The sequence below is a fragment of the Geospiza fortis genome, unplaced genomic scaffold (assembly GCF_000277835.1).
Source record: "Geospiza fortis unplaced genomic scaffold, GeoFor_1.0 scaffold344, whole genome shotgun sequence".
NCBI classification, from domain to species: domain Eukaryota; kingdom Metazoa; phylum Chordata; class Aves; order Passeriformes; family Thraupidae; genus Geospiza; species Geospiza fortis.
The window spans coordinates 530,365-543,824 of NW_005054584.1; the positions used below are offsets into that span (position 1 = coordinate 530,365).

At 40.4% G+C, this 13,460-nt stretch overlaps 1 protein-coding gene across 1 annotated transcript in view; it reads right to left on the reverse strand.

Annotated features, from left to right (window-relative positions):
• The window catches only part of TANC2 (tetratricopeptide repeat, ankyrin repeat and coiled-coil containing 2), a 142,836-nt gene that overhangs the window by 111,167 nt on the left and 18,209 nt on the right, over window positions 1–13,460 (reverse strand). Inside the window, exons 2-3 of the mRNA XM_031064389.1 lie at window positions 11,384–11,443; window positions 5,725–5,824 (exon numbers count right to left, since the gene is read on the reverse strand). Of these exons, the coding sequence (XP_030920249.1) occupies window positions 5,725–5,791 (67 nt within the window). The 5' untranslated portion in view covers window positions 5,792–5,824; window positions 11,384–11,443. The remainder of the gene's footprint in view (window positions 1–5,724; window positions 5,825–11,383; window positions 11,444–13,460) is intronic.

The following is a 13,460-nucleotide window of genomic DNA, read 5'->3' on the forward strand; positions in this document are numbered from 1 at the left end:
TCCCTACAGTTTGGCTGAACAAATCCCTCAAATTGATATTATTTCCTTTTGAAGGTAGTGTGTATATTCTCTTTGAGTTGTACATGAGAATATCTTTTTTATGTTGAATAAGAGGAGACAAGGTCATTTGATGTGGGAAGATGGAACTTCATCTCCTTTGCACATCAGCACAGGAATTTCAGTGGGATTTGATGGAAAACTCCTGCTCCCTCTACTGGCTTCAATATTTCATCACAAATGTGTCAGTAAATGGGAGTAAGGCCACAAAATCCCACATGTACCCCAAATCTGAGTCGTGTGTTCTGGGGCCCTCCCTGCAAGAAAAACCATGTCCAGGGAAGGGAATGGAGCTGGGAAAGGGGCTCAGAAAAGGAGGCTCAGGGGGGACCTTCTGGCTCTACACATGTTCTTAGAGTTGCTGACAATCACACAGGTGAAAATATTTGTGAATCAGAAGGAAATAAATACATATTATTCTAATACAGGCTGCTAAAATTCCCTTTAGGATAGTAGTGCAGGAGATAAGCAGAAGCTTCACTGTCCAAACATCTTGTATTTGTCTGGGAAAAGAGTTTGGTACATGAACAAGACATATTCTGATCAAATAAATCAGAATACTAGGAACCAAAGAGCATGCCTGTGCACATAAACATCTTCCTGATACATTGCCTTCTTCAGAAGGAAATTCTGAATTACATAAATGCAAAACAAACTTTCAGGAAAGGTCAGTTCATGCTTAAACAAACTCAAGGACAAACTTTACTGTGGTCAGAGGATTTGTCAACATACTCAAGCCTTGTTTAAAAATGGATTTATGAAAAACCAGCCATCTTTGTGCAAGAACAGGATCTGGAATTATTATTTGGGTGGAATACCTTGAACATGTGGATACAGTCAGTATTCAGGACCGTAATACATTATGGGTCTTTTAATACCTCACTTCTAACACTTTATTAAATTAAGTTACCTGACATTTATAGGACCCACCAACTGGATTTCATCACTCAGCAATTTCTTTCAGAAATGAAATTGAAAAAAGCAATTGTGACCCTCAAACTCTTCTGGGGTAAAAGTTATCCTCAGACTTCCACAAGAGATCAGACAGATGAGAAACTGCACAGAGATCTGGCCAGGCAGAAATGAGACCTTCACAGAAATGCCTTTTATCTTCAAAAGGCAGGAATCCAAGGAGAAGAGCATTTGACAGGGGCCCTTTCAGTCCCCGAATTAAAATATAAAGTGGCAGGTTCCAAAAAGCCCTATAAATACATTGGAAGTGAGAAGTAATTGGGTCTTCTGCAAACCAGGAAAGAAGAAGAGGTTTTTTAAAACCCTGCGCCAAAAATATTCTGAATGACAGGCAGGCTCCTGGCTGGGAAGCTCCAGATGAAAACTGTGCATTTTATAGTCAAGAACAAGCAAGATGTAATTCCTAACTAACTCAGAAGAGAAAAGCAGACCCTTTGGGCTAAGGATTACACGCCTCAGATTTTAGAGTACTTGCCTTATTTTTTGTTTTTTCTGTGTGTGGGTGGGGTTGTTTGGTTTTTTTTTAGTTTAGTTTTGTTGTTATTGTTATTTTCTTGATGTTTCTTTGTTTTGTTTCATTGTTCTTGTTCTTTTGTTGTCTTTTTGGTTTGTTTTCCCCCTGGTTTTTTCTTTTGTTTAATGTTACATTTATCTTGGCCTCTGTCAGAAATAAACAGCACAAATTCTTGGGCTTACTCCTCACAAAGTGAAGGGAAATAAAAACCCAAACAAAATGTGCAGTTTTGCAGCTGAATTTTACCAGGTTCTAAAGGGAATCCAAACTCTTACAGCAGCATTAATTTAATGTGATAATGTAAGAGGGAAATAGTCCATCTGCTTGGAAAAGAACAAGGATAACTGTAACAGGTGGAATGATGAATCCTTCACATGGACTTATTTCCCTAACAGGATACTGGAATGAATACAAATGGATTGATTTGATGTGCACTGCTTCAATACACACCCAGACCAAGGAATGATTAATACAAGCAAGAAAACTGCAGATAAATGAGACAGGTCCTTAACAAAAACAAATGAAAACAACAGAGAACCTCATCGTCTCTGGATTCAGAGAACAGAACTGCCCCAGAAGAACTGAACTGGGGTGAAGAAGCCACAAATATCTCCTACAAGCAGCAGCAGGTTTGCCTTTCTGCAGATTAATACACCTGCTAGCTCTCATCATAGGGCTCTGGCCACAACAACCCTGCTGGATCTTAATCCAGAAGGAACAACACAGGAGAAAAACACAGTCCTTTTATACTTTAAAACAAACACATCTAACATAATATAGCTCTGGATATAAACAAATAAGAAAGCTTGTATGTCTGAGTATCTCTAAGTTAATTTACACTGGAAAACAAAGGTAATCTGCAACTACACCGAGATCAGATTTCAGCATACAGATGCTATCTGGCAGCTTTGTGGAATATCCATTTATATCAGAAAAAAACCCAACCTAATCAAAATACTGTTGCAGGCATATAGTGTCCTCTAGGCATTACTGTAAACGATCCTGAGCACTCTTGAGTCATGGGAGAATTTTTCTTAAGTAAACACATTAGGTATGTGCACACACATGTGCACTGAGCACTGTGTGTCCAGAGCAAATACTGTGAAACTCCAGCACTGAAGCTCTGAAAGGACACCCAGACACCCAGAATTAATCACAGGAGATTACACAGGCTGATGCTGCAGTAGAAATTAATTTATTTTAATTAACACTACTGTATGTAAGTGTCTATTCAGACACATGTAATTGTATTTTTGTTTTATAAATATTTCGTGTGTTACTGAATCATAACACCATCAAGCAGCAAAAGGGGAAACCCACCCTGGCTGAGGTAAAATAAATGTTTATCGCGGTTCTCAGAGAAGTTGCTTAGCAGTTTCTAAAGGAGAAAAATTAAGAAGGCTACTGCTGTCATTACCAGTGTTCTTTTAATCACCAAGAATTATCAAAACCACATCACATCTAGGAATCATTAGCTTGACTCCACTGCTTCTGTTTGTCAAGTGCTACTGCAAATGAAAGACACAGCAAAGCACAGGAATTTCAAAGGCCAGTGCACTCCTTTGGATTCCCCAAGAAAAGAACACAATACCTTTAACCCTGCTTCAAAGGTTTATTCCCACACTGGAACGCAGAATGACTGGAGTGTAGGAAATGAAGACACAGTACAATTTCACAGAGACATATGGGTGGGCTGTCACCAACCCACAAGACTCAGACTCAGTACACGGCACACCTGAAACCTCCAAGAGATGATTTTCCTAACATGGAGTTTAGGATTTTATTCACTGTTCACAGAGATGGGTGTAGCCCTGATGGGGCAAATCAGAGCACCAAAACCACCAGGGAAGCTTAATTTCCAGCTTCTAATTAGCATTCTAAATTATGTTAAACAAATTTTAAAATTTCAATAAACACATAATCTTTTTAGAGCTCTTGAATGAGAAAAAATCCAAAACCTGCAGTGTCCCACCTATGTCCCTATAAAAACTGCCAAGACAAAACCCACCAGTGAAGACAACACTGTGGAGGGACCTGAAGGACAGCACTGAGTACCAAAAATACCAAATTTGTAATTTGCCAGAACTGCAAAGCAAATAAATACAGCAAGTTTCAGGCTTACAGTACTGCATGCAACACAGAAAATGTACACGGAAGATTTACTGATTGTTTTCCTTACTGCGTTGCAAAAAAATACAGACTTAAATATATTTATCTAAAAAAGATCTAGACAGCAATGAATGCATCTAATGTCATGTAAGAGTTTAGAAGATTACCAACTATCTGAAAAATTATTATGCAGTGCAGGGATGTTTGTCACTTAGTCACAAACAATATAAACAAACCTGATCATCTCATTTTCCCATTCCCTCTCTTGCCCTGAAGAATGCCAAACAGAACTTCTCAATAAAGCAGCTTATTTCAAGGGCAGAATTGCAGTAAATTCAACATACAGTCCAGTCACTAGGCATTAGAGAGAACCTCATCAATTCAATTCTGTCATATTATTTTTCAATATATGAGTAAGAAAACCCATCTCCCCTTCTTCTTTGCCCAAAAGCAGACTGTCGAATCTCAGTACTTCAGAACTGACATTTTTCATTCACAAAATAAGAAACACGTATTTGCAGAGCTTGGCATATACAAAATCCTTAATATTGCTTCTGGGAGATAAGCCAAAAGGAATACCAGGGCCTGTTAGCAGCAGATCTGACAAAGAGAGGGCTTTGTACAGAAATCACAAGTTAAGGTGATTTGTCTACGTACAGTTTTCTAAAGGTATCATCAAAGGACTTGTACTTTCAAAGAGCAAACGTGACACAAATCACAAGAGGATGGAGCCATCTGCTCACAGGCCTTCCACAAACCTGTCTTTTCATGCAGGAAACTCCCTCACACCAACAACCACTGCTGCTACAAGAGACTGAGGAGTTCCTATGGGAAGGAAATCTCCTCCATAAAGCAATGAACAGCCAACACCTCAGGCCTGAATTCTTATGGTGCCTTTGCAAAACAGACTTTTATCTGCTTTGAGATCCACACCACGGTGCATGCTTGAGCTGCCCAGGACCAACCAACACCCCAAAACTGTCACCAGACACTGGAAAAAGGGACCACTGATGTCCAAGGCATCAGTGCTGCCCCACAACTCTCCTTCCCCAAATACAACATGGCCCGGAAGATATTAACAGATGGGATGAACAATGGCCAAATTCTGGCAGTGTGAGAAACACAGAACAACTTGCTGAAACCAAAGGAAAACAGTCCATTTTCCCACTGCCTTTACCAGCACTGTGTCTCCTCATCCTCACCTCTGGTTTCTCAAGGAACATCCATATGAACATGCGTAACATAAATATCCACGTTAACACAGATGCACCAGCACAAATAAACACTGTATCCCAAAATATTTAAAATGTGCTGCCAGATGGCTTTAGAATTCAAAATGAAAGATCTAATTAAAAGCTCTTCTCCTGCCAACACTCCATTTTTGGAAAAAAATACAAAAGTTAACTAAAAATGTTTTTAAAGCCTATCAATATTTTGTAATGTTTTGCTTTACAGTTACAATCTCCCTCAATCTCTGTCATGGATGAAGCAGGCCAAGTCACATGAACCAATACTAACTATAAACTCCTTTCCTGAGATGGTGGAAAAACAAAATTGACATAAATAATGACTAAATTTGGGCAATTTCTCCTTTAATTTCAACTATTCCCATTCCTCTCTCTCCCTCCTGTTTAAAAATAAAAGCTTAAAAGAAATTGCTGCTGCTGTCACAAGTTTTGCCTATAATTCAGCAGGTTTCACTGCCACAAGTTATCACAGACATTTCAGAAGAAAAAAAATTTCTTACTTTCCATAAATGAAATGTGAACCTTGGTGCTTGTTTACTACAAGGTTATGTAGAACTCTTGGTTTTCCCTGCATCTTATCGCCGCAATAAAACCAGATGATGGTTGTACATCCATTTAAAAACAAATATACATATAGTTTCAAATTAAAAGTACAGCACAGTATTAAAATGAAATATAATGATGTTTGGGAGTCTACAAGATCGTCAGCTGAGTACATCTGTTCATTAAGAAGGAGGAAGTCCTGCTAAGACCAAAACAAACATCAAAGGGATGGCTTCAGAAGTGCCAGGATCCCACATGCACGAGGAGGTGACGGTTACTTACCGCTGGACCTGTTTTTGCGGTTTGACTTCCCTCCTGTGAGAAGCATCTTGAGACTGTTTCGAAACATGGCGATCCTGTTCCGCTTGGTTTATTGCAAACACTGTGGAAAGGAGAACAACAGACGCACAAAATCAGCACTCCCATTTGGACCGCTGGAAGACATTATGGAGAAGAGAAGAAGAGCTAAAACCAAGGTGAAATGATGAAAAATTAAAATTAAAACACACAACTACATTTTTACAGAATGCAGTGCCGCTATTAAAGAAGAGCTAAAACCAAGGTAAAATGATGAAAAACTCTTTTGCCAATAAAACTCCTAACAACAACATCCACATAAAGCCTACCATTCCGTTTGCCTTCAGTTACCTAGGCTTTATTTCCAGGACAACACAATTCCAGCGCCGCTGGAATAGCCATAACCAATTTTGCCAAATAATTTATCATCACAAAGAAGTGGGAAAGACACAGCATTTAGCAAATTGCCTCCATTTCCCATCACTATTAAAGCCAAACCCATCAGAAGAAGCTGCTGCCCCTTCCTGTTGCCCAGAAAATCAATCCTGCTGACACCAACCACAACTCCAGATGCTCTGCAGCTCCTGGGCCGGTTGACTGTCAAATTCTCTTGTGAGTTCAATAAATTGTCATGAGGAGACAAGTCACTCAAACCCAGAGTAAGTGATGCAAAAAATCAAACAGAAATTTTATCCCTATATTTTCCTTGCTGTATGTGTCTCGGGAGAAAAAAAAAAGGTTGGTTGAGTATTGCTGAAGATAAAAGAGTGTCTGGGATCACCAGGCACACTGACAGCCTGTGCTGGGGAACAGCCACTTATTAAATCGTGTAAAACATGAAAACACCTACAACAAAAGCAGTTCAAACCAGACCAAAAGAAGTGTGAAGAGTCTTTGATCAGTGCATACAATAAACCACAATTTTCTTTCTATTGTACACATGATATTCCATAGTTACAAGATAACACATTCATCTTTTAAAAATAATGATTTTTTTCCCTGTAACAATATATGGTTCCTCTTGGAGGATGCTCACTAAATGCCGTCTTGCATTTCTTCACATTTGTCTGATACTTTCAAGTCTAATAATACAAAGTGCTCAGTTCAAAGAGCTTTATTTGTATATTTAAAGCCACTGAAAGTCCTTTTAATATGGTGTACTCACTGAGAGAAACCAGCATTCCAGAGCAGCAGCTCAGAGTACATACATCCCAAGCCCCAGTAAGCAAACAGGGATGGCAGCAACTGCACCTTTCCTGACACAAGCTCCCATTCCCAATCCCACAAACAGATTTGGGAGTCTGTGTGCCTGCATGGATGAGTATTAAACATGGAATCAGTATTTCCTTTGCATTTATGAATCACCTGAGCATCCCTAGCACCCTTCTGCCACCAAAACACACGGAGCTGGTGTTCAGGCTCATTCCCAAGGCTCCAAAATGAGGCTTAGGTCCCCTCCAGAGCATCCCACTGTAACATGACTATCAAACAAAATTCCATCTGGGTACACAGATAATTGTTTAGGGACTTTCCCCATACTGGCTTGCACTGCAGAGAGAACTGAGCAGGGCTATGCCACCAATGCTGAGCTACAACTGAATTCAACCAAATTCTGTCAAAGAAGCACATATAGTTTGCTAATAATTATATTTATCTCTATCTTGCACATGGCAAACAGGGCCAGGAGGTGCAGCGCTGCTACTAGGGCTGAATTAAGGTTCTGCATAGGGCACAGACAGAGCCTCCATGAATTTGCTCCTAAGAACCCCAGAGTGGAGACAGAACTGATGTCCTGCATAAAGATCCTGGGATACCAGCCAAGGGACATGCCAAGGACTAATTCCATACTCTCAGGGGACTGCTGGACTACAGGAAGATGACTCTGCCCATGCCAGGGCGTTGGAACTTGGTGGTCTTTAAGGTCCCTAAGTGATTCTGTGACTCTGCTTTAGCTGCAATTCCTGATGTAGCTCCTCATTGTCACTTACACACAATACTGATGTATTTCAAGTGTAAGCACTCATTAGACTTACATCCTGATTAGTTAAGGTGTTCACAACACAGAGGAGCAGGTGACCAAAATCAGCTGCTGGTTTTCATTTTCATGCACAGCTGTGTCCCTTTGTGGCTTTGAGCAAACACGGTCACAGCTCTTCCTCTGTTCAGCCAACACCACTAAGCCAGAAGTAATATTGAAGAATAAGCACTCTAAATTAAAAATCCTGTTGGTTGTGTTAGTTCATGGAATTAAAAGCATTAAACAGCAAACAGAATTACAGTGTTAGGAAGAGCTGGATCAGAGAACTTTTCCTCCTAACCTGTGAATTCCTTAATGCAGCTCACAGCCCAGGTTAATGCCTTTCTCCAGGATCACCAGCAGCTCTGCCAGCAGAAGCAAAAGCTGCAGGAATGTGATGGGGATCCTTCACACCTCCACTAACACAGGATGCCTCTGGCAACAATTTGGGCAGCCAGGAGCTACTACACTTGATTTGTCCTTTATCTTGTCATTTGTAAGTTTACCAAACAAAATGAAGACATTGTTTGAGCACAAGTCTCCAAATAGTATCAGCAGATGAATAAAAAGGATATAATTCTCTACGCAGCGTTTTTAGAAAAAACAGCTCAAGAATCTCCTGGTTTATGTCCAGACACTCTGACACATGTTGTTTGATCTTCTAACAAATCTAAATTTCAGTGAAATTCACAAACAATAATAACTTTCTGGAGCATGAGAAGGCAGTAGTACAAATATGATGAGGAAAAAACCACGAAGTGGAGGGGGTAGAGGCAGACTGAGCTCTGCAAGCTGCAAACTTAAACCAAATGCTAAGCTTGAACAAGTCAGTGACATCTCATTGAATCCTTCAGGATGACTAAGGCCTATTTCAGTGTTTTCTTAATCTTAAAACAGAGTTTGTAGACAGACTGCAAAAACCACCTCATGCTTTCGGTGGCTACACATTATTACAGCCCACAGAAGTAACTTTTGCTTCTTTTCATAGAGATATTGTGTGTCAGACACAGAATTACAAAATCAAAGCAGATTTTTTTGCCTATACACTACCATGAGAACAACCAGATCCCTGTATTCTCCTCCTCTCTGACTGCCCCACTAAAAATAAAATTTTATTTCATATAAAGCTGATTAGCAATGCTAAGCTCTTGTTCAAAAGAGTGTTTGATGTCCAGTGAGTCGTACAAACATTGCTGGCAAATTTCATGCATGTCAGCGTGAGAAGCTATTAAATGTATATCTTAAGATTAGAATTCTGTGTTTTTTCCAATAAGACCAATTTCTTGACAAGTGGCAGGAGCTCCATGAACTCCATGACCATCAAATCCATTAAACTGTGCCTCACTACAGGAGTGGGAATAACTGATTACAACAACACTGAAGTCTAGAAAATATATATTTATAAGCTTGGTCCATGCACATTTAAACACACAGAAGCAGAATTCAGAGATTAAGTTTAGAGATTAAATATTTCCAGGAACTTTAGGAATGAAAACAGCACTGTTGTGACCTAGCAAGCTTGCCAAGAACTTCTAGGATTATTTGGAAATACAAAAACAGCAAAGGTATTAAATACACAAAACCCTACCAATTAGAGGTCTTTAAGAAATTAAGAGTTTATTAAACAGAGTTCTCTAATAGGCTTTAGAACAACAAAATTAATTGTTTGATGTTATGTTTCCCCACAAAAGCCTGAACACCAATAACTGTCTTGGGGGGCCTGACATGAAGGCCAATCTGCTGATCCATTCTCAAACAAAATACTTGGAGATCTCTGGACAGGATCTTTCCGGCAGATCCTGCACAGATAATAATTCTAGAGCCCCTGCACTTGTGCTGTCTCCTGTCCTCTTGATATGACCCCACTGTCTTTGCTTCTCCAACTATCTATGACAGAAATACATAAAAAACACCTAACAGTATTCCCACTGGAAAAACGTGTGCAGGAGGTCAACATAACGTTTCCAAGGAAGCAGGAGGTTGGCCTCAATCCCTGCTTTTATTTTATCAAGAGAAGCAGCTGCTAATGCTCCAGTTAAAAAGCAATTCTGAGAGCATAACGAAGTAATATTCCCGTGTTTGCGAAGCTCCCAACAACGGCCCTAAGGTGAATGCGGCCGTACACATTTCTTGATGAGTCTGTAGTGATTATGTTCACTCAAAGTCTGTGGCATCTTTGTTCAGAGGTAATTTTTATACTGCTACAGCCTGGGAGGAAGGAGACAAGCACTGTATTATTATGGAAACCCACACAATTTAGCAGAGGAACAGCTCATTTTGGTGCTATGCTTGGAACACAGCACTTCCAGAGGCTGAAGCTGTTTGTAGCTGGAGCTGCACAACCAGGAAGATGAAATGCTCAATCCCTCAGCACACACGTGCTCTGTGCAGGCTCGAGCTTCCCCTTCTCTGCTAACATGAGATTGTTTTTCTTTTTGTCTGGAACACAGTCATACTTCAGGTAAGGACAAAGGAGAACGAAAGCACGGCTGCTCTCAGAGAAAGACTGCACTGACAGACAGCTTATGACTCACTCTGAATCCAGAGAAACTCACTACTCTCAAACAATAACAAAACTCATGAGATAACCCTGCCAGCCACAGAATACCAACTAACAGACTTTGTAACCTTAAGGTTTTGGTCAGCATTTGAATCTGCTTTTCTGGGAAAAAGATTTCTGCAGCAATACTTAAGTGTTGACACTTAACATCTATTTAAAACAAGATCAGAAACATTGCAGAAAAAATGCAATCACTCGCTAGGAGAAAGTCAAAAGTCAGTTCTCACCTCAACATGAAAATGGGATGACCTTGAAATTCAGGAAATTTAATTTTGAACCAGGCTTTGTCATTTTGCATAACCTGGTTTCTAATTCTAGATTAATGATACAGACTGAATTCCCAAAGGACACTTCCATTCTCCATATGCAACGTCATAATTATCCAGCCTTGGAGAAAAATGACAACCAAACAAAAGCTAGAAATGTCATCACCTCACTTTCACCAATTCACCCATGGTGCTTTTAGTGTCTTCCGTGTCGCTCATAACAGTAAAAATTATTGCTTTGGTTTTAAATATTACTAGTAACTGCCTCCATCAACAAGCAAGGGAATAGGGATCTAAGCTTGAAATAAAATGTGGCACAGTTCTGCACAAGCTGAGTCTTGCTAAACTGCCTTGAAACAAATTTTAGGGCACTTCCTACAAGCTGGAATCATAAAATGGCCAAAGCTGGAATGGACCTTAAGTTCACTCAGACCCCCCTGCCATGGCAGGGACACCTTCTGTTATCCCAGGCTGCTCCAAGCCCCATCCAGCCTGGCCTGGGACACTGACAGGGATCCAGGGACAGCCACAGCTGCTCTGGACACCTGTGCCAGGGCCTCACTTCCCTCACAGGGAACAATTTCACAATCTAATCAAACCTAGTATGTGAAAGCTCTTACATCTCTAATACAATCAGGTTAAGAATTGGTAAAACTGTTATAGGAAGACAGTGCCCTTGTTCCACTTTCAGGAGATCACACATCAACAAAGAAACAACAGAAGACAACTGCAACTCTAAATAATTAAATCATGCCTGCAAAGAACACATGGGATTGTGGAAGGAAGAAAAAATTTTCCTACCTTGGTATCTTTAGACAAGTTAAATCTTTAGCAAGTGTCCTCCTCCATTCACTGCAAGTCCTGAAAGACAAAGAAATGCAAGAGAACTTAGTAGCATCTTCTCAGCATCCTCTGTGCCCCACCCTGTCCAGATGCACACACAGAGATACAATAATCCCATCCCAGGAATAATCCCACAACTTTTCCAGAGGATTACTGTGTAAGTATCAGGCAGACCACACTCTTCACCCTTACACTTTATAAGTGAATGCTCCTGCTTTTAAATCACTGTTAATCAATGCTAACTTTGGTCACTTGCCTCTTCCTTCTCACCACTTTTCAAATGGGAAGAGAAAAGAGCAGAGATACTGCCCTTTGACACACCTCATATAATACATGATTTAACAAGTGTATTACCCTTCATACTACCAAGTTCTCCTGCTAAAAGCCTACAACCTCCCCACTGTGGTTTTTTTTTAATTCAATCCTTAAAAAAACATAATTCCCAAGAGAGATCCAGCACTAAATCAAAGGTTCAGTACTTGGCCCTTTGCTCTGTCATCATGTACTCAGAACATGAAGTTCATCAACGAAAAGCCACAAGAAATATATCTTGCCACTTGCTGAAAAAGATGACAGCAGCTATTTTATTCCCAGCCTGTGTTTTATTTCTGCTGACGATATTGTATTACAGCCTCCACCAATCTATTGTTTTAGAAATCTCATTTGAGAACCAGCAAGTAGAAGGAAATAGAGACACATTTTATTTGTCACCCAACAAACAAACAAAAAGAATCAAAGTAAATTGAGGCCACCTTGTATTTGCAAGTTTAAAGCAGAGTAAGTGTTGAACTGCATCAGTCAGGTGTTTTATTCTCCTGCAGGAGGATACTGAGAAGTCATTGACAGCTTTACTTGGGATTCATGGTGCTCCCAGAACTGTAACAGCAACTTCTCCTATGGTCTTAGATTAATAGTTTTGTATGTAAAACTAAAACATTCCGTAAATTAATCTAAAACCCTATTTTATTTCTCAGGGCTGCCAATTACCTTCCTGCTTTCAATTTCTCATTTCTCTGGGAAAACAAAGAGCTAGTAACCAGCACAGCCCTTCCATGGGAGCAGGGAGGTTTCTGTCACTCATGCAAGGAAACACCTCCAAAAGAAACTCATCCTGCAGCACTAAGGGGGATCCCTGTGATGGGAGGAATGTCCCACAGCCCCTGCCTGAGACCCCAGCTCCCACACAGAGCCATGGGCTCTGTCCCATTCTCCTGCTCTGCCAGAGGATGCTCCTTCTTCCAATTCCCTTCCTGGCTTGTACAAACTGCCTGTGCCCCAAATCACCTGAATACCCAAGCATTTCGCCTTTGGCAGAAACTGTCCGCTCAGAATGGACACTGAAAAATTTGTAGCTGAGTCTATCACATAGAGCACAAGACCAGCATGGAACCTAAACCCAAAAAGGCTCAGATCAAACAAGACTTTTGTTAGATATTATTTAACATGATTTAAGTCCCTAGAGGGGGTTTTTGCAAGGGCATGGAGCGACAGAACAAGGGGAGAATGGCCTCAAGCTGAAGGAGGGCAGGGTTAGATCAAATACTGGGCAGAAATTGTCTCCTCTGAGGGTGGTGAGGCCCTGGCACAGGGTGCCCAGAGCAGCCATCCCTGGAAATGTCCAAGGCCAGGTTGGACAGGGCTCAGAGCAACCTGGTCTAGTGGGAGGTGTCCCTGCCCATGGTACAGTGTGGAACTGGATGAACTTTAAGGTCCATTTCACCCCAAACCATTCTGGGATTCTGTGATTCTAAGAAAACCCCTCTATTCCTTAGATCCTAAACAGACAAAAGAAAAAAAACAGATCTTAAAATAAATATATGGCCTTCTCCACAATTCCTTTAAACAGTCCAAATCTGGGTACTTGCAAACACCTCAGGTGAGTGAGTAATTTTTTTCAAAAGCAGCAACGTTACGATTTTTTGGAAAACTGAAAACATTCATGGAATAACTAAAAATAAATCCTTATAAATGTTTCAGTATGCTGCCACCTATCTTCTTAATACAGCTCTAAATGTGATAGCCTGTAAAACAAAGA